Source organism: Cupressus sempervirens, chromosome 8 (assembly GCF_028749045.1).
Source record: "Cupressus sempervirens isolate cs-2001-9-10 chromosome 8, ASM2874904v1, whole genome shotgun sequence".
NCBI lineage: Eukaryota > Viridiplantae > Streptophyta > Pinopsida > Cupressales > Cupressaceae > Cupressus > Cupressus sempervirens.
This window is the reverse complement of record NC_143125.1, coordinates 699,476,592-699,497,250: the sequence shown is the minus strand read 5'-3', so window position 1 is coordinate 699,497,250 and position 20,659 is coordinate 699,476,592. Positions and strand designations below refer to the sequence as shown.

General features: G+C 35.8%; 1 protein-coding gene across 1 annotated transcript in view; it reads right to left on the bottom strand.

The window, feature by feature from the left end:
• The window catches only part of LOC149544373 (D-xylose-proton symporter-like 2), a 205,550-nt gene that overhangs the window by 112,548 nt on the left and 72,343 nt on the right, over positions 1 to 20,659 (bottom strand). Inside the window, exons 4-10 of the mRNA XM_089798807.1 lie at positions 4,426 to 4,485; positions 4,120 to 4,186; positions 3,841 to 3,965; positions 3,472 to 3,573; positions 2,996 to 3,373; positions 2,742 to 2,789; positions 2,586 to 2,648 (exon numbers count right to left, since the gene is read on the bottom strand). Coding sequence (XP_089654933.1) covers positions 2,586 to 2,648; positions 2,742 to 2,789; positions 2,996 to 3,373; positions 3,472 to 3,573; positions 3,841 to 3,965; positions 4,120 to 4,186; positions 4,426 to 4,485 — 843 coding nt within the window. The remainder of the gene's footprint in view (positions 1 to 2,585; positions 2,649 to 2,741; positions 2,790 to 2,995; positions 3,374 to 3,471; positions 3,574 to 3,840; positions 3,966 to 4,119; positions 4,187 to 4,425; positions 4,486 to 20,659) is intronic.

The window sequence follows — 20,659 nt, the reverse complement described above, 5'->3', positions numbered from 1 at the left end:
AAGAAGAGGTCCACTTACATGAAAAATATGTGCCAAAAATGAAGGAAAAGATGCTCTTTGTTTGAAATCTTCTTCAAAAATGATGAGAACTTTTCAAATCTCCAAAATTCGAATTATGAAGGGCAGCAAACAAGGAGATTAGTTAGCACAAAGCCAAAACGTGCCCTAGATTGGCTCCTCCTTGCAACGTTTTAAAAGTTGCATGTTCTTGGGACGTTTTTGCCAAAACAAGCAAAAAACGTGATCTTCCAAGTAAAACATTTTGATGATTTAACACCAAAATAATGATCCTCAAACAATGTAATCACCTGAAGAGGTAAAAATGACTTGATTCCATACAAAACCGTGATCAAACTTGACAGATTTATGGAGTTTTATGCAAACTCGTGCCCTAGATTGGGAGTTTCAAACACGTTTTTGGGTACAATAAATTGATTTTTGATGAGGGCAAAATGATCATCTCCCTAAAACATTTTGAATGCAACTGATTTCATCCAAATCCATGGAGAAAATCAAACGTTATGATCAAAATAGGAGGTTTTTGGAGCAAGAACATGTTTTCTTCACATAATAGGACATTTTTATATTCATTACATATTTTAAAACATGTTTGAAGGCAAAAGAGGACCTTTTAGAGTCCATTACATGTTTTAAAATATGTTTTGAGACAAAATCTCCTTTTCTGAGACTCATTGCATATTTTAAAATGTGTAAGACTCTAAAATCTCACTTTTTGGAGTCACTTACATATTTTAAAATGTCTCAACTTTTCGATGCACATGCATTAAAACTCAAATTTTCATGTCATTGCATCAAAAAGGTCCACTTTTACAAGCATTTGATGTAATGACATAAAAAAAGTCCTCAAAATGAGTTTTTATATGCCTTAGCATGAAAAGTTTCCACTTTTCATAGTTTTTTATATGCATATGCACATAAAATGTCCACTTTAAGGCTTTTAAGTTATGTATTTCACTTATTTTTATAAAAATGTCAACAATATGGGTCAAAAATAACATTTATGCATTATATTAATCAATATAAATCATAAACATTAAATTAAAGTAACATTTATATAAGTATTTGATTTTAAAATTTAAAATTTAAAAAGTAACTATATAGTTCTATAGTCACTTTAAGTGAAAAATTAAAAAATAATTCAACTTAAAATTATAACATAAAGTGCACTATAGTCACTTTAAGTTATAAATTTAATTGAAAAGTAACTTCATGTTATATTTTTGAAAAAGTGAATATCAAAATGAAAATATAACATCATTTTTTTATAATTCGTGCTGTTGCACCTAAAATGTCTACTTTTGAGGAACTAAAATGACCATATCTCTTAACTGACAACTTCGATCGACCTCTAGGATAGACCAAATTGAAGGGCATGACATGAGCAAATCCAAAGGACCAAAAAAAGCAAACAAAAACTAAAAAACAAAGAACGGACTGTGAAGGCTTCAAAAATCAAGCAAAGGCTTGACAAAAAGCAAAACAAAAAGGACTTGACGAAAGCCTTCAATAAAACAATTTGATATTCGAATTGCAACACTAAGCAATTGAATATCAAATTCAAGCTTAGAGAAACGCAAAACTAGCTTGAAAAAGTTTCGTTTTGTTATCTACATTTTGTGGTTACAAAATGCAAGACAACACGTTCACAACAAATAGAACCTCAGCAGGGAATTGACTTTGCCTTTGTTCACTAATGCATGTTCTTGTTTTAATATTCGGTATAAGAAGCATAATTTTGATACATGTATAGGCAGGAAGGGTGCTGGGTGGTAAAGGAGAAGAGGGTATATATACATTCAATGTATAAATATACCTACACACACAAAATAAAACCACAAGAATATGCAAATACATCCATCCATGCATATATAATTATTTGCTAAAGATACTAAAAATAAACTAGGGGACATTGTGAATGGTGCGGAATTTTCAACCATCAAACAAGTTATATAGGATTCATATCAGTCGGCATTGATTTAGTTTTATGCTATTGGGAATCAGTAGTAAAGAAACTGACCACATCTAACAAATGTTAGCTGCCAAAAAAGAAAAAACAAACCAAACGGCCACAAAGCAATCTACCATATATTGGTACAGCAGTCAAATCCTGTCTGGAATTCACTTTGTATTAGTTTATGATTTTATTCCTTATTGAAGAGGTGCTAAAGCTCTGAACAAAAGCTACAAAACCATATACAAGTACCAAGCCACATGATAAAGATATATCAGACCCTGATCGTGTCTTTCATAAAACATTGTTCATTAATAAAGAAACACCAGGAAAATGTAATTATGTGTTTCATGTGAGGAATATAAGTCCTTCCAACATGGCATGATTGTTTCTGGATAGTTTTGGCCATATATTTATACATTTGACTTGAATTTATCCTTAAATTTTCTCACAGTAAATATTCTCAAGGATAAAATAGTGAAGCATTCCCAGGGTCCTGATATTTTTTATAAATGTATAAAAGTCAAAGCAAACCAAAATCTATAAATCATTATTCTGCAGATGAAAATAGACATATAAAATGAGCAATGAAGAACAGGTATTTTATTCATACCTTGAAAACACCAAGAATTACAGAAACACGAGTAGCATCAGATGCTGCAGAAAATCCTGCACTCTGCAAATCAGATGCACCCGAATACATTAACATATTTCCTGGCATTTAGGATTGTATTGTCATCTGATAGGATGAGAAAAAGAGACTTTCTACCTGAAGAATTGTAGCTGCATAGTACAGTACACTTGGTTGGCCAGTTATCTGAAAAAAAACACAGCTTACAGTTACGGATTTATCATGTATTCACATTTTACAAACAGTTCTGTGTGCAATAAGCAGCCATAAAAAATTTACAACAGAAGTAATAGGCAATGGTCCCAGCATTTCCATAGCTACAGATCTAGTAGATAATAACATAGAAAGTAAATCATTGCATGGATTCTTCTAAGATATTGAAACAATAGTACCTGCTGAAAAAGCACCAGTCCTCCACCAATTATAAAAGCCTTCAAACTACTTCCCTGAAAAATCTCCAAGAAATTAGCTTCCTGATCTTGACCTTGAAGTGTGTATTGTAAGGATTTATAAGTTTCTTCTAACTCTCCATCACTGGTTGCATCAACAGCAGTCCGACCTCTTAATTTATTCAATGCAGAAATTGCTCTCACTTTCAATTCTTCCATATTGCCTTTACCCTGCACTGCCTGGAGAAGAAGCCAACGTGGGGAAGGGGGTAACCACCACATGCCAATGCCCATAAGTAAAGCAACTGCTGCACTTGACCCATACATGTATCTCCAGCCACCAATCGCATTAATTTCTAGATTACCCACAAGATAGCCAAGCTGCATAAGGAAAGCAGTTCAATATCAAACAAAATCTCCTCACTTATAGGCATGATATGTTTCCAAGAATCAGGATAAGGTTTTGTTCTGACACTCACCAAGATTCCTAAAACTATGAAGAGTTCCTTTAAAGATACTAGCGTTCCACGAACTGTTGATGGAGCAGTCTCTGCAATGTACAAAGGGGCTGCATGCATGGCCTGTTTAGTAGAAATAGTTAGAGCTTACAAGAAATGTGTTTGTGCTGTTAGGGATTCAATCATATGGATCAAAGTCAAATAATGACAATTTGCAACAGGTCAAATATCCATCCAGCTTGATAATATAGAACTTGAATTCAAGAACTTCGATGTAAATAAAAATGGTTCCATGTACAAAACAATTAAGATGTAATCTGTCTAAGAGAAATGAATTCTAAAATAAATATAAAAATCCTCCATTTGAAAAGAGAGATGAATAAGCTTTACCAAACCTATAGCAAGACCATATAACAGCCGACCAGCTATAAGCACAGAAAGATCAGGTGCCAATGCCGTTGTGCAAGCTCCCAGCACATACAACACAGAGGCCACAATCAGCTCCCTCCGCCTTCCTTCAGCCAATAAATTTATATCATAAATTCAATATGTTCGTTAATGTCAACAATGATTATACACAATTGCTCCATCATCAAATCTCAAATGTGAGTTTGTGTGTTTGAGTATATAACAAATAGTGCTCGTTTTAAAGCTGGAAAAATGGAAGACCTAGAAAATCTGCAACATTGAATGCTATAATCGAACCACATAAAGCACCATAAAGGGAACCACTAACCTGCACAAAAACAAAAAGATTAGATTCTGATGTCAAAAATATAAAAAGGACGTGTACAAAACATGGTATATAACCTACCATATAAAACTATATTTTAACAGAATTTTAAAAATATAACCTACCATATAAAACTATATTTTAACAGAATTTTAAAAACTAACTGAAACATCGATATCATTTAGATGATTAAAAAATATATTGAACCTAAAAGGACCATGTGCTTATGTCAGCAATCTCACCACTAGACCAGCTTGAATCGATGATAGATTGTACCAGGTTGTTCCACTTAATTCAGCAGACTGTGAAATACATAATAAGTTATGAGAATCCAAACTGTACATTTTAAATATGACTAGGCAAGAAATTAGGGGCGATATGAAACAGGGTAATAAACCCAACAGATGAAGTAAACTGAAGAGAGTTAGGATGGGAAGATAAAGCATCGTAATTAATTGCATCAAATGAAAACATAATACTCAAAAACATAAGGAAGCATGCTTTCTGTAGTCAGGATACAATGTTTTTAACAAACTTATAAATCTTCATTCTTTTTCACTTTGGAACCTCGTCAGAAAATAAAGAAAACAAAGATGGTTGTGGATAACTTACAAGGAGTATTTAACAATTGTCACTGCAAAAGAATGGAAAGTAAAAAGAAAGACTTTTCAGCTGGAACAGATAAATTCCATTGGGAATTAACACTTCTTTATTCTATATTACTGGAACAAAATTAATTGAAATAACAAAAATTCATCCATATCTAAATTCAATGATAGTGCTATTCATATCTGATGTACAAGTGAAAGATTTTCTGCATTCAAAAGAATTTTCATGACCTCAAAAGTTGAGAACATTTTGGCAATCTTGGTTTTTATCTTGAAACAGTGGGATTACATTTTGACAACTGTAGCAGAAAGTCAACCTACAAAATTCAAAACTTCAATGCGCATGTGTGAAACAGAAACTTTTTTCACATATGGATACATTCTGAACTGAAACGTCAGAATCAAATGGAGAAATAGTGATAGCCAAATATTTCTTTGTGCCAATACAACCACAGCTGCAAATCAATGGAAAACTCAAATTTCCCAAAAGCAATTGATAAAGGTGTTATCCTGGACCTCAAAGAGCATTTAGCTACTCAATGTGCAGATCTGTGACAGTTTGGACATACTATCACATCAACTGTGAATGGCTAGTTTCGGCTGCTGAAGTACAATCAGGAAGAACTTAAGAGCAATATAATCATAATAGAGGTTTACAAGAAGATGATATGAAGATTTATAAACTGAACTAAGAAACGCATGAGTAGAAATATTGCAAAGGAAATGTGTCATAACAAAAAAAAAAAAACTTAAGCAGTTTCAGAGAACAACTTTGCTTCTCAGGCTTTGAGAAGTATTATAAATTTATTAGCAACATTAGCAGTATGAAAATGGAAATAAGAGTAATTATACAATAATTTCATCAAAACGAAGAAACATGAAAATCAGTGGTCAACTTATAGTTGCATTCTCCTTGATTCTGATTAACTAATAGTAGTAGAAGAATACACTGTCTGCATGAGCCACGTGCTATGAGAATATGATGGAGAAATTATATTAAAAACTCTAAAACTCTAAATGATTGAATTGATAGGGCAGTGAACTTCCACAGCTCTGCCCAGAGCCTTTTCTTCCAATCCAAAATATATCAATAGATTATGTGTAATGTCCCCTTTCTGGGTCCATCATGATTAGTCTTTAAATCAATTATAATATTCATAATAGTCATTTCAATTGTCAAATGATGTTTATTATTTAGATTTATGATTGATGGACACAAATGTTATCCAAGTTGCCTAGACACCATCTATGGACTCCCTCAAAGTTTACAGGTCCAAGCCCATTTCGCGAACAAGACACTGAACCCCACCCTCTATTGGGATCAAATCCATTAGATTGGATTTATGCAAGCCCCTATTCGGAAACATTTTGTCCATATGATCACAATTTAAATAGAATAGAGTAGGTATCATTTAATAATTATTGCTAATAATAGTATCTAGAAAGTCAGTCTATTTGAGAATTCATCCTTTCCAATTATTCATTGTATATAGTTGACTTGTTTCTTCTATAAATATTTGAAAATTATACTTCTATAAATATTTGAAAATTATATTTCTTCTAATAATATTGTATTCATAGAAACATTAGACTTTCATTAAGTATAATGTTTAATTATTAAAGTAAAATTGAAATATATGTATAACACTAGCTTACTGAAGGTAGTAAACATCACAGACCCTCGATATAAAAAGGTTATGATATGCCCCTTTTGAAATGATTTGGCAAACATCTTTTCAGGGGAAGGGGATATTTATATTAAATCTAATTCCATATTATACCCGCCAAGTTAGGGATTGGGTCCAATGTGTAAGGGGAGATTGAACCAATTGGGTACGGTCCTTCATATGACTTGTCTTTTAGCTCTTTATGAGTACTGACACTTCTAAAACATGTCCTTCATGTCAGGGCAATGTCATTCTTTTAAATATGATTTTCCTTATGTCCTTTTTGGTCCTTTGTTATATTTGTATTTTGTTTTCCTGCTCAAAGCATTGACAGCTCAAACAAATAATGGATCGCCCTTAAATTATGTTTCGATTTATTCCATTTTATTTACTCCTTATCACTTCGTGCTTGCTATTAATGTCGAGCCTGCAATTATATATCATCCAATCGCCTAGGTGACATTTCATAGGGTCCTTCAATACTTTTAATATTGACTATTAGTTATGTTTTGTGATGTATTGATTCACAATTGGTGGTATTGTTACTATATAAGTTTTTGAATTACCATTGGTTATGATTGATCTTTATTCATTTAATATTGACTTATTATATTTTTAAAGATTATATATTAGTTTAGTTGACCTCTACTCATTATATTGACTTACTAATATCGATTCCGTTTTCCATTTATATATGATATTACCAATAAACATTTTAACTTTCATATGGATAGGTTCGTATATTTTATTATTTATTATTTATATTTTATCTCAAGGGATAATACAGTCCTACCCTCCCAAAATTGCTTGTCCTCAAGCAATTATGGTTTCCACTCAGATCATTATATCGCAATGAACCTTTAAATTTTGATAAATAACTTTTTTCAATTTCTCATTGTTTGAATTGAGTGATAACTAGGAGTTAGAGTAAATTTTGTTAAATTCCTAGGATCGCTGCAAATGTAATAACAATTGCCATTGTATTGATTGTGTTCCAAATGCAAATGAAGGCTTGTAAATATGAGAGGAGGAGACATGTCTCATGAAGAAACATGCCTCTAGTTAATCATCACTAGTTAACATATTAATATAATAGTAACATAGATAACCATATATGTAATATATTATTATATTACTATATAATAATATATATATATATATAAAAGATATTTATCTTAAAGATGATTTACCATGAACAAGGTAACATAAAACGTGCCTCTAGTTAATCATCACTAGTTAACATATTAATATAATAGTAATATAGATAACCATATATGTAATATATTATTATATTACTATATAATAATATAATATATATATATATATATATATATATATATATATATATATATATATATATATAAGATATTTATCTTAAAGATGATTTACCATGAACAAGGTATCTCATGTTAAAATCAATCCAACAGAAGCTACAACCTTAACACTCCCTCTTAGCCATGGAGAATTTATAAAACACATTATGCTCTGAAGAATATGAAGAGATATCATCTCATTATGATATTCAATTCACTATGAGACTAAATTTCTCACCTTTCATAACACACAATTGAAGAAATTCCCATTACTTCAAAAAACACAACCTTAAGTTTGATCTATAGTAGTGACTATGTCATAGTGTCCAGCAAGATTCGGCCCAAAGAACCATAACAAGCTGGTTATCATGGTGTCCGACAAAATACGGCCCAAAGAACCATGATAACATGTCTACCATTTATAAGATCGCCACCTTACAATGGTAACCTTTTGTCTGTTCATTGTCATGATTTCTAGCACTCTGGGACAACAATTTAAAGAAGTATGTCATGATAACAGGTCTACCATTTATAAGATTGTCATCTTATAATGGTTACCTTCTGTTTATATATGTCAATGAAAGACCCCTACCTTTCATTACATATCATAACAACATCATGTAGTAACTTACATGATATCCACCATGAACCACCATAGTTGCTACTAGAGGGTGGAAAAAGGATTTTCACCTCAGAATTCTCTCTCATAGAGAAGAGCACATTACAAGGAATTTCACTTAGAACTTCTCCTCATAGAGAAGATATCATTTACAAAGTATTGCATCTCAAAATTTCTCCTTCTGAACAATGATCTTAGGAAGTTAGGTCCTATAATTACTTCGTCAGAAACTCTCTTCACCCAAGGATGCCTATCAAACTCACTCTGAATCTTATATCAATCTTTTGATTTTCTAGTGATAAGTCAATACTTCCTCATGATGCACTCAAGAGTAGGCCCATCAAAATCATCCAGTCACACACATGTATTTCTAGACTCCCTCTAAGTATTAATCTTCTAAGCTCCTGTGTTGCCTTCGAAGAAGTGTCATACTCCCTCTTAATGTAGAAGGATACTCATAATCTCAATCATTTAAAGTATCCACTTCAAGATCCTCACTTTATCCTGATCATCAAATGACTAGTGAATTCTTGTCTGCACAGTATTTGGTAGCATGTGTAAAGTACCAACCTTCTTTTCATACAAGAATTTCCTCAATCATAAAGGAAAAGATCAAGGCAAATGAATTTTTACAATACATTGTTGGTTAACAGTTTGTCTTCCCCAATAGCTTATGGAAAACAAAGGAGTTAACAATAGAATGGGTCAAAGTAGTACACTATCAGAGACCCCTGAATTGAAAACCACAGCTCCCTTATGAGTGTAAGATATGCAATGAATTTGTCTTTTGGGTTTTGGGGGTACACTCTTAACCAAAGAGCAGAAGAGTTAAAAGCCAAGTTGCTCAACACTTCGAACAACCTAGGCAGAGAAGGGGGATTAACCCACAAAATGCAATCTACTCAGACTAACAATGCAGAGAAATGGAAACATGCAAAACTAACTACAACAGCAGGAAGAGAAGAAGAGAGCAAGAGATGATGAAACAAGTAATTCCCAGGTTACGCAGTTAGCTAATGTTATGACAATACCCAAATTGTCTATCTTCCAGCTACTCCACACATCAGTTTCCGACTTTCTTATGCAATGAACTAAACTAAACACATAGACCAGCAGAGAGAACAGAAGACATGCTTATGCTAAAGAGAGTAAGACATACAATCTACTGAACAAAGGAAATAAAGCCAAGTTCATTCACTTTCATTCAACTTTCAACATTAACCCATTCATTCCACATATTCCAGTCTAAACTAAATGAACAGCAAAACTTAAAATGAACTTAGAGTCTCACATAGTAGTCCCAGCTACAAGGGTTTGCCCGAAGTAAATTTTGCCGATTTTATTAACTTCTTCAAAGATTACATTTATAGGCCTTCTCAAAATGGCCAGTTACATTGTATGATTGCTTTTGCAGAGTATCTCTGAACAGAATAATCTAAAAATAGAACAAGCATGAATCATTGTCCATTTCAGAGATTGACAAAATGCCATGAATGGCGACAAAAGAAAGAGAGGAGGAAGAATGACAGATGTCTAGAAAAGCATCAAAAAATCATGTCTTCTTAGAAGTAACTGACTTAGCTCTATAAGCTTTCATGGCTTCAATTACTTTATCCAGCTCCTTGACACCTGGAATGAGGATATTGTCAGCTCAGATCATCCAGTAGTCATGCATTTCTATTAGTGCATCAATTCTCCCCCCCCTTGATTGTAACTTCTCCATTTCTCTCCTTATGACTGCATCCGCTACTGAGATTTCCTAGATCTTGGACACTTGGACGTTGAGGGGGTCAACGACTTCGTCGACAAATGCTAGGAACTTGGACTTCATTCTCTCAATGTCCACGAGCTTGCCATTAGTTGACATGAAGGACTCTATGTGCAAGATCTTCAAATATTGTCATGCACATCCTTGAGTTCACTTGCAAATCTCACAGTGCTTTCTATGACAAACTCCAAGAATTGCTTCTAGTGGAATAGTGACTCTTGGCCAGTCTTTAGAATCCCATGGGTAAAGATTACATTAGTCTTCATATCTATCACTTCCTGCAGAAGGGCCAATTGCTCTATCAGCTTGTCTATTGCCTTCTGTATGGTTGTTTGACGATTTGAAGCTGCCTCTCTGAGCTTGTGAGCATCCAATACTAGATTTCCTAGAGTCTCAACTAGTGAGGGACCTTGAGCCTTTATCTGATCTATCCATGCTCGACTTACTTGCCTGAATTGTCTTTCTTGTTGTAGCTTTGAGTAGTAAGTTCTTGTTCTCCTCAGCATTTGGGTCAAATTGACTAGAAGACGTACTCCCAAATGTAGAATTTATGTAATCCATTACCTCTCTGTTTGAGGCCTTCAATATCTCCTTGTCCGCTCTTAGCTCTTCTAGCTTGTCCTCAATTTTCTCATTTGTTGACTTCCACATGTTCACCATGCAATCGTGAACTAGAATGCCAAGATCCAATGTCCTAACTAGGAAGTCCTCCTTTGAGAGCTCGTGAAATCTTCCTTCTTTCTGAGGTTCGACAATCTCAACTAGCATGTGGCCAGTCGCTAAATCTGTAGCGAGTGCTACAATGGTCTTCTACTTCTTTCCTTTCTTTAATTGCTAGGAGGAGGTGATGCATCCTCATATCTCCTCTTCTTCCTATAAATGGTCTCTTTGAGTGAAGACTCTATAGAGAGCACATTGATAGCGGATTGTAGTGTTGTGGGATCAAACAGCTTCCTTGGGATTAATGAAGTTGGCTTTCTTTGAGAAGCAAGAGGGGAAGCAGCAACTTTGGTTATCAAAAGGGCTAGAGTATCACCTTGTTGAGATGCTTCCTGTTCCTGACCATCCATGGGGTAGTGTCACCATCCAAGTTGATGACCTAAATAGGGGATGATGGCTTGGCCACTGGCTTTTCTTGTTCCTTCCCCTTATCCTTGTCATCTTCCTTCTCTTCAGTCTTCCCAATGTTTGGAAAAGGGCCAGCTCCACAAGTAGGAGTGAGTGGCACATTCTTTTCCAGAGGCTGGTCTCCTCCTTGGCAAATGGATTGTGATGACCCTGCAGATGTTGTTGTAGTGGTTGTTGTGGTCGTAGCTACAACTAACTAGGTGGCTCCAACTGATACTCCACCTGCAGAACTAGTGCTCCCAGTCCTTTTCTTTCTCTCTCAGGTCCACTCCACCTATTTGTCTATTCTTTTGATTATACCCTGCATAAGAACCTCCATGGTGTCAATGATTGGATACCTCGGTGGAGTAGACAGAATTGGTGTATTCTTAATCTCCAAATAAGATGGGTGCATGTAGGCTCCATCATCTGTAAGGTTAGAGACATCAACAGATTTGTTATACAATTTTATTTCATCAATAGTTAGTCTTGACCAAAATCTCTCCTGAGTTTGATATTCATTGAGGCACTCAGACCAAAAATCTTCAATATTCGAGACATGCCTATAGGCATATCCCAACTTCAGATGATCCCTAACAAAATTCAATGGATCATATTAAAGCCTAAGCACCTCATAATCTAACAATTTAATCTTTCCTTCAAAACTCTTTACCAGATTTCGAGCATCCGATCTAAAGGCACATGAATACAGGCCTACCACCATATGGAATGGAATCTCAATAATCTTCTTCACATTTGAACACAGGGTTGTTCACCTCAAGTATCTATTGACACTTGACTAGAACTACCTTGTCCTCCTAATATTTGGGAAACCTCTTGAGAAAACCATCATAGGCGAAACTCGGAAACGGGATGAATGAGCATCCAAACTAGCTTATAGCCGAAATTGCCTCTGGTGAGAACCTCCTTTCCAAGCATCCTTGCAATTCTCGGCACAACCTCATTGTAAAAGCGTCATTGACAGCAACGTATTCCTCATAGCTTCTTTGCAGTTGCAAATGTGGGTAAAAGTCATAGACTTTGGTGTGCTCATCATTATTTGGAATATTAGGAAGTACAGGCCACAAGTGGTGGTTGCAAAAGCATAGATTAAATAAGAGGACATATAGAACTGCTTGAATGCTTTGGCCGACCGCAACCACGAGGCGAGCTCATCACAGATGATCTATGCCCAATCGATCTTCATATCCTCAACACATATTGCTTGTACTAGGAAAAAGTGGTGCTCAATGAACTCCAAAATCTCCTCTCTTCCTTTTTGTCTAAGAAGTGCGAGGATATCCACAATCTCTTGCTTCAAATTTGTGCCAAATAGACTCTTCGGCATTTTGCTCTTCTTTGAGCGGGCAGTCTAGAACTAGGTCCTCTGCATGTCCTCCCATCTGAGGGTCGTCTTCTCATTGAACATGGATGCAGAGGAACCGAAATCAATGTCATATTACTGCTCTTGCACAGGTATGCCAAATGCTAACTGTACCAGCGCCTATTGATAACAGAATGGACTGATCTAGAAACAACATCTGCTTCGTATCTTGATTGTATCTCTCTATGCACTCCTTTTCTAACTCAGGTGCATGAACTGCCATAGGAAAACTAGTTGCTTCTACCAATCCGCTTTCTTTGAGTTTCAAAGTGATTGGGTGAATGGGTTGGGAATTTAGCCTCCTATGTAGATCACACAAATCATAGAACTTGAAGGATGTATCTGTAAAATGTTTTAACTCACTCTCCAAGCCAATTAATCTATCATAACCAACAATTTTGATTGCCTTTCGCTATGATTGCACAAGATGCCGTTCTCGATAAATAGTCGTTAAATATACTTGTAGAAACCAATTGCTTGCAATTATGATGAAATAGCTTTAGGAATTAGAACGTTGGCACCACAGAACGAAATTAAGTTCGGCCAACAATTATAACAATCAGATTTATATTTAATTCCATGAGTAACAGCTATTTAAACTTTCCGTTCATTTGCACATAAAATATTAAGTTCCCAAAAGCACTCTTACTTTACTTAAAGTAAAGTGATATGACTAAAGTCATTAAACAACACAAATACTTAGCTTTGTAGGAAGTGCCTTACTTTGCTTCAAAATCCAGAATGCAGATAGACTTGATGATATTTAACATATGCGGGAGAGAAAGAAATACTTAGCTTTTCTGCAAACCCATTTTCCTTTTATTCAGAATTGTAGCACGGGAAGTAATCATTTTGCTAGCTTGCGCATTCCATTCTCTCACTTTCTGCCTGAGGCTTTAATACTATACTTCCTTCATAAAGGGTTCGCATCTCCAACACTTACTTCTCTGGAAGTATCTTTTGGGCATCTCCAAAAGATATTTGCTTTTTAGGGTAACTTGACTTTCTATTCTCAAAGCCCCAAGAAAAGTAGCCCCTTTTGTTGCCTTGGGGCAAAAAACTCCTTTCTCAGCATCATTTCCCAGACTGAAGCACAACAAACAACATTCAACCTTATACTTCAATCTAATGGGCTCGAAGTTAAATCTCAAGCATGCCTTCCTGGTTATGAGCCTTTAAATAGTTCTCTCAACATTATGCTCATACTTATTTGATCATTCGAACCGAGACTTGGCTCAAGTTCATACAGCCTCGAAAACAAAATGAAACAACTTCACTTCCATGAATATGCAGCAGAAGAACCATAAACCCACATTTCCTCATAGCACTTGATCTCATCTCCAGAGATTTGAATGAGATTCACCCTAACTTCTATCTATAGCTTCGTAAATCCTTGGACATTGGCAAAATCATATTCACAGCCTTTTAATCACTTTCCACGGCTTCAACCTACGAATTCGCACTTGGTGTAGTTCGCAAAAGGGGAAAATCAGCTCAAAAGCTCAAAATCTATTGGATATGGGATGATAGAGCAAGATTTCAAATAGTAAAATGCAGAACACTTCTCATCGGGAGGACACTAGATCACACCCCGACCATGCCTAAATCACCTAAACCCTATGCGCACCAGAAAAACAGGAAACCCGCTTAGAAAGATTAGGTAAATGTATTGCAAAGGGAGATCCAAAAACAAAGAGAGCAAAGTACTTCGAGAAAGATGAGAAGTAAGTGACCTAAAACAAAGAGTACTTAAAGGGAGATCCAAAAACAAAGAGAGAAAAGTACTTCGAGAAAGATGAGAAGTAAGTGACCTAAAACAAAGAGTACTTCGGGAAAGATGAGAAGTAAGTGACCTAAAATAGAAAAGACACCTCTCACTCAGAACACACTCACTTTAACCAACGACCTCAAGCTTTAAAAGGGGGATACTAAACCTTGGCAACATACATATAGAAATAAAATTTAAGAAGGAATACAATGAGTAGATAAATGTAATACTCAAAGAGAACAAATACTTATCTCCACATGAATGGAACATGTTTCCTTTAAAGATAGTTCAAGTGAGAATAAAACATTGTTTATCATTTCCCCCCACAATGTGAAGTTCCCACTTTTATATTGTCAAACAATTTTGTATTAATTTTGAAAACTTATTTCTAAGTTCAAACTTGCAATTTTCGTCCATTGCAAGTCCAAACATTCATTTAACTTAACAGTAAAAACAAACATGTCCTTCCATTTTCTCAAACTCGTCCACAATACACCAATATCTTTAATACATTTTATAACAACCATGAAAAGAAAAACTCACCATACATAGTTACTTTAGTGTGGTCAATGTCTTCAATTGATTGTTTATCCTTTCCCTACTTGTTACGGATGGTTATACATGTTAGCTGACCCAAGGTGGGGTCCTTGCGTACTTCTATTGTGGCACCACTTACTCTATACCAAGGGAAATGGCGGGTTTATTCTACAGTGCTATACATGTATTCCTTCCTACTAGTGTGTTGGGTACCATGTGTACCATCTTACCGGAAGTCCCTTTATATTTTATGTTTGATCATATGATGTTAATGTTGTTCTTTGCACCTCATCCTTCAAAATACGGTTCTAGGTATCAAGAAGCTCTCCTTATAAGCGCTTTCGTGATCATTGAAGATGGCTCATCCTTGCCTTTAAATGTAAGCGAAAAATAACTTGAACTGTCACAAAGGATCGTGTGTTATTCACAAGGGCCTCCAATCGAAGCATGTCCAGATATCATTATATATTGTTATGTTTTAAGGCCTTTGGCCTAACCCTTCAATCATTTTATTCCATTCTTTTTGTATCATATCTATAATATGTCAAAGGTAGAGAGCACTTTTGAAAAGTTTGTGGTATCTAGCTTTTTTTTCTTTGTTAATTTTATTGTGCATTACCATGTCTATGTTCAACGATCTAATATCGTTATATCATGAGCAGTTCACCTCAACCAAATGCTAATCACCACTGACCTTTGATGAATTTTGAGATAAACTATCAGCAAGATTCTCCATTTAGAGCCTTCCTGTAAATACCTAAATAGAATTTTCTTACCAGATGCCCTTGTACGTGTTCTTCCAAGGTACGTGTTCTTTTGAGGCTAAAGACCCATCTAGCAACCTCTGATCTACAACCTTTCACAACCTACAATGAAATCCAAACCAGCAAACTAATTGCAAAATACCTGATATATTTGTAACTCTTTCCCTCCCCTCCGCTATCGCCGAGATCGTCAGGCAAGATTGTGCTGTTGCTTTAAGGCGTGCCAAACCTCCCAAGTGTAATATCCCCCGTTCTGAGTCTCTTGCCTTCCAACACCTTCTTCGCAATCATGACCTAGTTATCTCTAGGGCGGATAAAGGCAATGCCACGGTTATCTTGGATAAATCAGACTATATTTCCAAGATGTATGACCTTCTCTCAGACCCTGATAGCTATAGGGTTGTTCACCGCAACCCGTGCAGCAAAATCTTGAAGAAGGTCAGATTGGCCATTGCCAACTCCTCGTTTGACGATGCCACCAAGAGGCGTCTCTTGCCCTCCAAAGAGCTTACTCCTCGTATCTATGGCATCCCTAAGATCCATAAAACCAATATTCCTCTAAGGCCCATTGTGGATACTATGGGATCCCCTACATACAAGCTTGCCTCCTTCTTGGCTAAGCTCTTATCCCCTCATGTCGGTAATGTTGACTCATTTGTCAAGGACTCGCAACACTTTGTTGATTTTATCCGTGATGCCTCGTGCGATGATAGGGATATCTTGGTCAGCTTTGATGTTGTTTCCCTCTTCACCAAAGTCCCCATCACCGATGCTATTGACATCATCAAGCGCAAGGTCAATTCTGAGGTTGCCTCCTTAGTAGAGTTATGTCTTCGATCCACTTTCTTCTCTTTCCAAGGGGTTATCTACGAACAAGTGACTGGTGTAGCCATGGGCTCGCCCCTCTCTCCTCTTGTCGCCAACCTCTATATGGAACATTTCGAAGACATTGCCCTACGTTCTTCCCCTCTCAAGCCTAAATGGTGGAAACGTTATGTTGATGACACCAACGTCTGTTGGCCCCATGGCCTTGAAAAGCTTGAAGAGTTTCATACGCATCTCAACAATGTGGCTTCTTGCATTTCTTTTACCAAAGAGGTTGAATCTGCCAAGTGCTTACCTTTTCTTGACATCTTGATCATCAGGAAACCTGATGGTTCCTTAGGTCGCAAGGTCTTCCGCAAAGCCACTCATACCGACCACTATCTTCATGCTGCTTCGCATCACCACCCTAGCCAAAAAGTGGGCATTATCAAAACCCTTGCCTTGAGAGCCTTCCGCATTTGCGATGTGGACAACTTAGACCTTGAGCTTTCCCACCTCCGCCAAGTCTTCCTTTGGAATGGCTACTCGCACAAACAAATCTCTCGGGCTTTCAAGCTCGCTAGGTCTTTCTCGCACGCCTCCGCGCTCCCTTCCTCCTCTCCCCCAGACCCCCCTTCTTTTGTCTCTCTTCCTTTCGTTGCCGGCATCTCTCACAAGATCGCCAAAATTCTTACCAAACAGGGTGTGCGGGTGGCTTTCAGACCCTTGACCACCTTAAAAAATTGCATCCCCTCGCTTAAAGACCCCAGGGATGTCTTCTTGGAATCGGGCGTCTATAAGATCCAGTGCTCATGTGGCACTCCTTATATAGGTGAAACTGGTCGCTCTTTCCACACGAGGATCAAAGAACATGCTGCTGACATTAGGCATGAACGAGTGGCCAAATCTGCCTTGGCAGAACACTCCGCCACCACTAAGCATCATGTCTCCTTAGAAAACGCTCTTGTCGTGTGCAAGGAAGACAACTTCTTCAAGAGGAAACTCAAAGAGGCTGTTGAAATCTTCAACAACCCGGCCAACCTCAACCGCGATGACGGCTGGAACCTGAGCACCTCTTGGCATCCTCTGTTGTCCTCCCTCCCCCCTCTTTCGCCTCGCGTTCTTCCCTCCTAGCTCGGGCTTCCCCCCTCCCACTTTTTCATCCTCTTTTCTCTTTCCTGGCTCTCCGTTGCTCCCCTCTGTCTCTCCCCCTTCCCCCTCGCTTTCCAGCTCTGATGCTTGTCCTCGTCTCCTCCACTCTTGCGCTCTCTCCCCCCCCCCCTCCTCCCTCTCACTCCCTCTTCGTCACCCTCGGTCTTGCTGCGATCTGTACTTTTCTTTCTAGTTATTGATGTGTGTATTCCTTCCCGTTTATTATTTTTTAGTTTTTGGATTCTTTTCTCTTTCCTTTTTTCTTTTTTCTTCTTAATCTCTCATCTTTATTTTTATTTTTATTTTCTTTATTTTATTTTTATTTTTATTTCCTTTATTTTATTTTCTGGTATTTTTGGCTTTTATATATATATACATATATATATATATATATATATATATATATATTCTTATTGACATTTTCATTCATATAGATATATATTCGTATATATATCTATACGAATTTATTCTCCTTGATTTATTCATTCTTTTAGACTTTCTTTCATATTTATTTATTGCTTTACATATATTCTCATAGATTTTTTCGTATAGTTGCTCATTTATCCCCGTTGATATTTATATAATTTTTTGTTTCTTGGTTTTTGCGTGGTTACTGGCTCAGGTTTTTAATTATTTTTTGGTATTTATTACTTTAATTTATTGATTGCTTGTCCTTGGTTTCTGTTTTGGAATTTTTGTTTACACATATTCATTCACTTATTCTCGTTTTTATATTCTTCTTGTTTCCTCATCATTTTCATTTCTCATCCTTTCTTCCTTACATTTTCTTCTTTTGTCTTCTCTCCCCCTCCGTCATCCGTGCCTCCTCGGTCTCCGTGCCCCTTCCCTCCTCTCCATCCTCTTTTTATCACCTCTCCTAGATCTGCACTCCATTTTTTTGCTCTCAGTGACTCAGTGGCATCCTGATGATGGATCATACAGTATGATCCGAAACGTTGATGAAAAAACTCTCACACAATCTTCCCCAGAAATCATTTCAATATTCATGGATTGTGGAAATCTGTTTGCTTTGATATTTGTAACTCCCAGAGTCATGCATCTTCACATCTGACAGATGCGATGCAGGCAAATGCCCACGACAAGCTTGCATCTCCACAAGAACTAGTTTCCCTGCACAACACCGGTACTCCTCAAGAACCCTTTCGCTAACTACAACAAATAGTTTAGCCACATTAAGTCTTCCTTTCGGCTATTGTTTTTGAAGCCATGTTTGAAGCAATGGTGACTACTACTATCAAATGCTTTTAAAAAAAAGTTTATTGGAATATATTGCAATTCCAATCGAGAGTTGTAATGCTCTTATCTCATGATAATGGATGACCGATAAGAGTCATAATATTGTGTTGCTCAGGGATTGCTTCTTTCCTAATCAAAGCGAGCACCATCAAATTTGATGGTCTTTTGTACGTGTTATGATGCAGTGATTATTTTCTACATTTGCAACCTGCAGCTTGGCGCTGATGCCATGTTAAAATCCTAGGATCGTTGCAAATGGAAAAACAATTGCCATTGTATTGATTGTGTTCCAAATGCAAATGAAGGCTTATAAATACGAGAGGAGGAATGTCTCATGAAGAGACATGTCTCTATGGTTAATCATCACTGGTTAACATATTAATATAGTAGTAATATAAATAACTATATATGTAATATTAATATAATAATATATAATATATATTATATATAAGATATTTATCTTAAAGATGATTTACCATCAACAAGGTATCTCATGTTAAAATCAATCTGACAGAAGCTACAACCTTAACAAATTCAGCTTCTATGTTTCATTCAAATTGGTGAATATATAAGATTGATCCCTAGTTAGTAATGAGTGATCGATTTATCAATTGGTTTGTGTTTGATGATCAAATGTTATACGATGACAAATTATAGATTTTATAATGACGTGGCAATTGAGTTGTCTCAAATGGTGTTAAACATAATTTGACTACTGACTTTATAATGGTGTGATCGATCTTCATAGTTTCAATATCCTTTGTAATAAATAGATCTATTCATGATCATTATTATACATTGAAACAGACTAAATGGCATATTGATTTTAGTTATCTTTTGTCTTCTTACATGACCTCTTTAAGGCGATGGGGATTTTAATGTCGCAAGGTGCTAGACACTCATCTAGGAGTAGGCTCACTCAAGGCATTAGGACTTTATATTCATACTCATCTTGAAATATTTCCTCAAGGCTTTCGAAACCATGTTCCTATCCATCTTGGACTCTTTCCTCAAGGTAGTGGAAACCATTTCATCATTTATTTAATCATGCTTTCAAGCTTCATTATCACCTGTATTCACTAGTTTGATCTTTTATTGATTGAAATGTTTATAATTATATTCACCATACAAGATGGCAAGATCATAGCTATGATACCACTTGTAACATCCCCTTGGTGGTCCATCATGATTATTGTCTTTAAATCAATTATAATATCCATAATAGTCACTTCAATTGTTGAATGAAGTTTATTATTTAGATTAATGATTGAAGGATACAAATGTTATCCAAGTTGACTAGACACCATCTATGACTCTATCAAAGTTTATAGGTTCAAAGCCCATTTTGCAAACGAGATGCTAACCCCCACCTTCTATTGGGATCAAATCCATTAGATTGGGATCAAATCCATGGGATCAAATCATAATTTAAATAGAAAAGAGATAGTATCATTTAATAATTATTGGTAATAATAGTATTTATAAAGTCAATCTATTTGAGAATTCACCCTTTCCAATTATTCATGATATATAGTTGACTTGCTTCTCTTCTTATTTGAAAATTATATTTCTTCTAATAATAATATTTGACATTATATTCCATAGAAACATTAAACTTTCACTATGTATAATGTTTAGTTATTAAATGAAATATATGTATTATACAAATTTACTCTAAACATCAAACACCCTTGATATAAGCAGGGTATAATTCACCCCTTTTAAAAT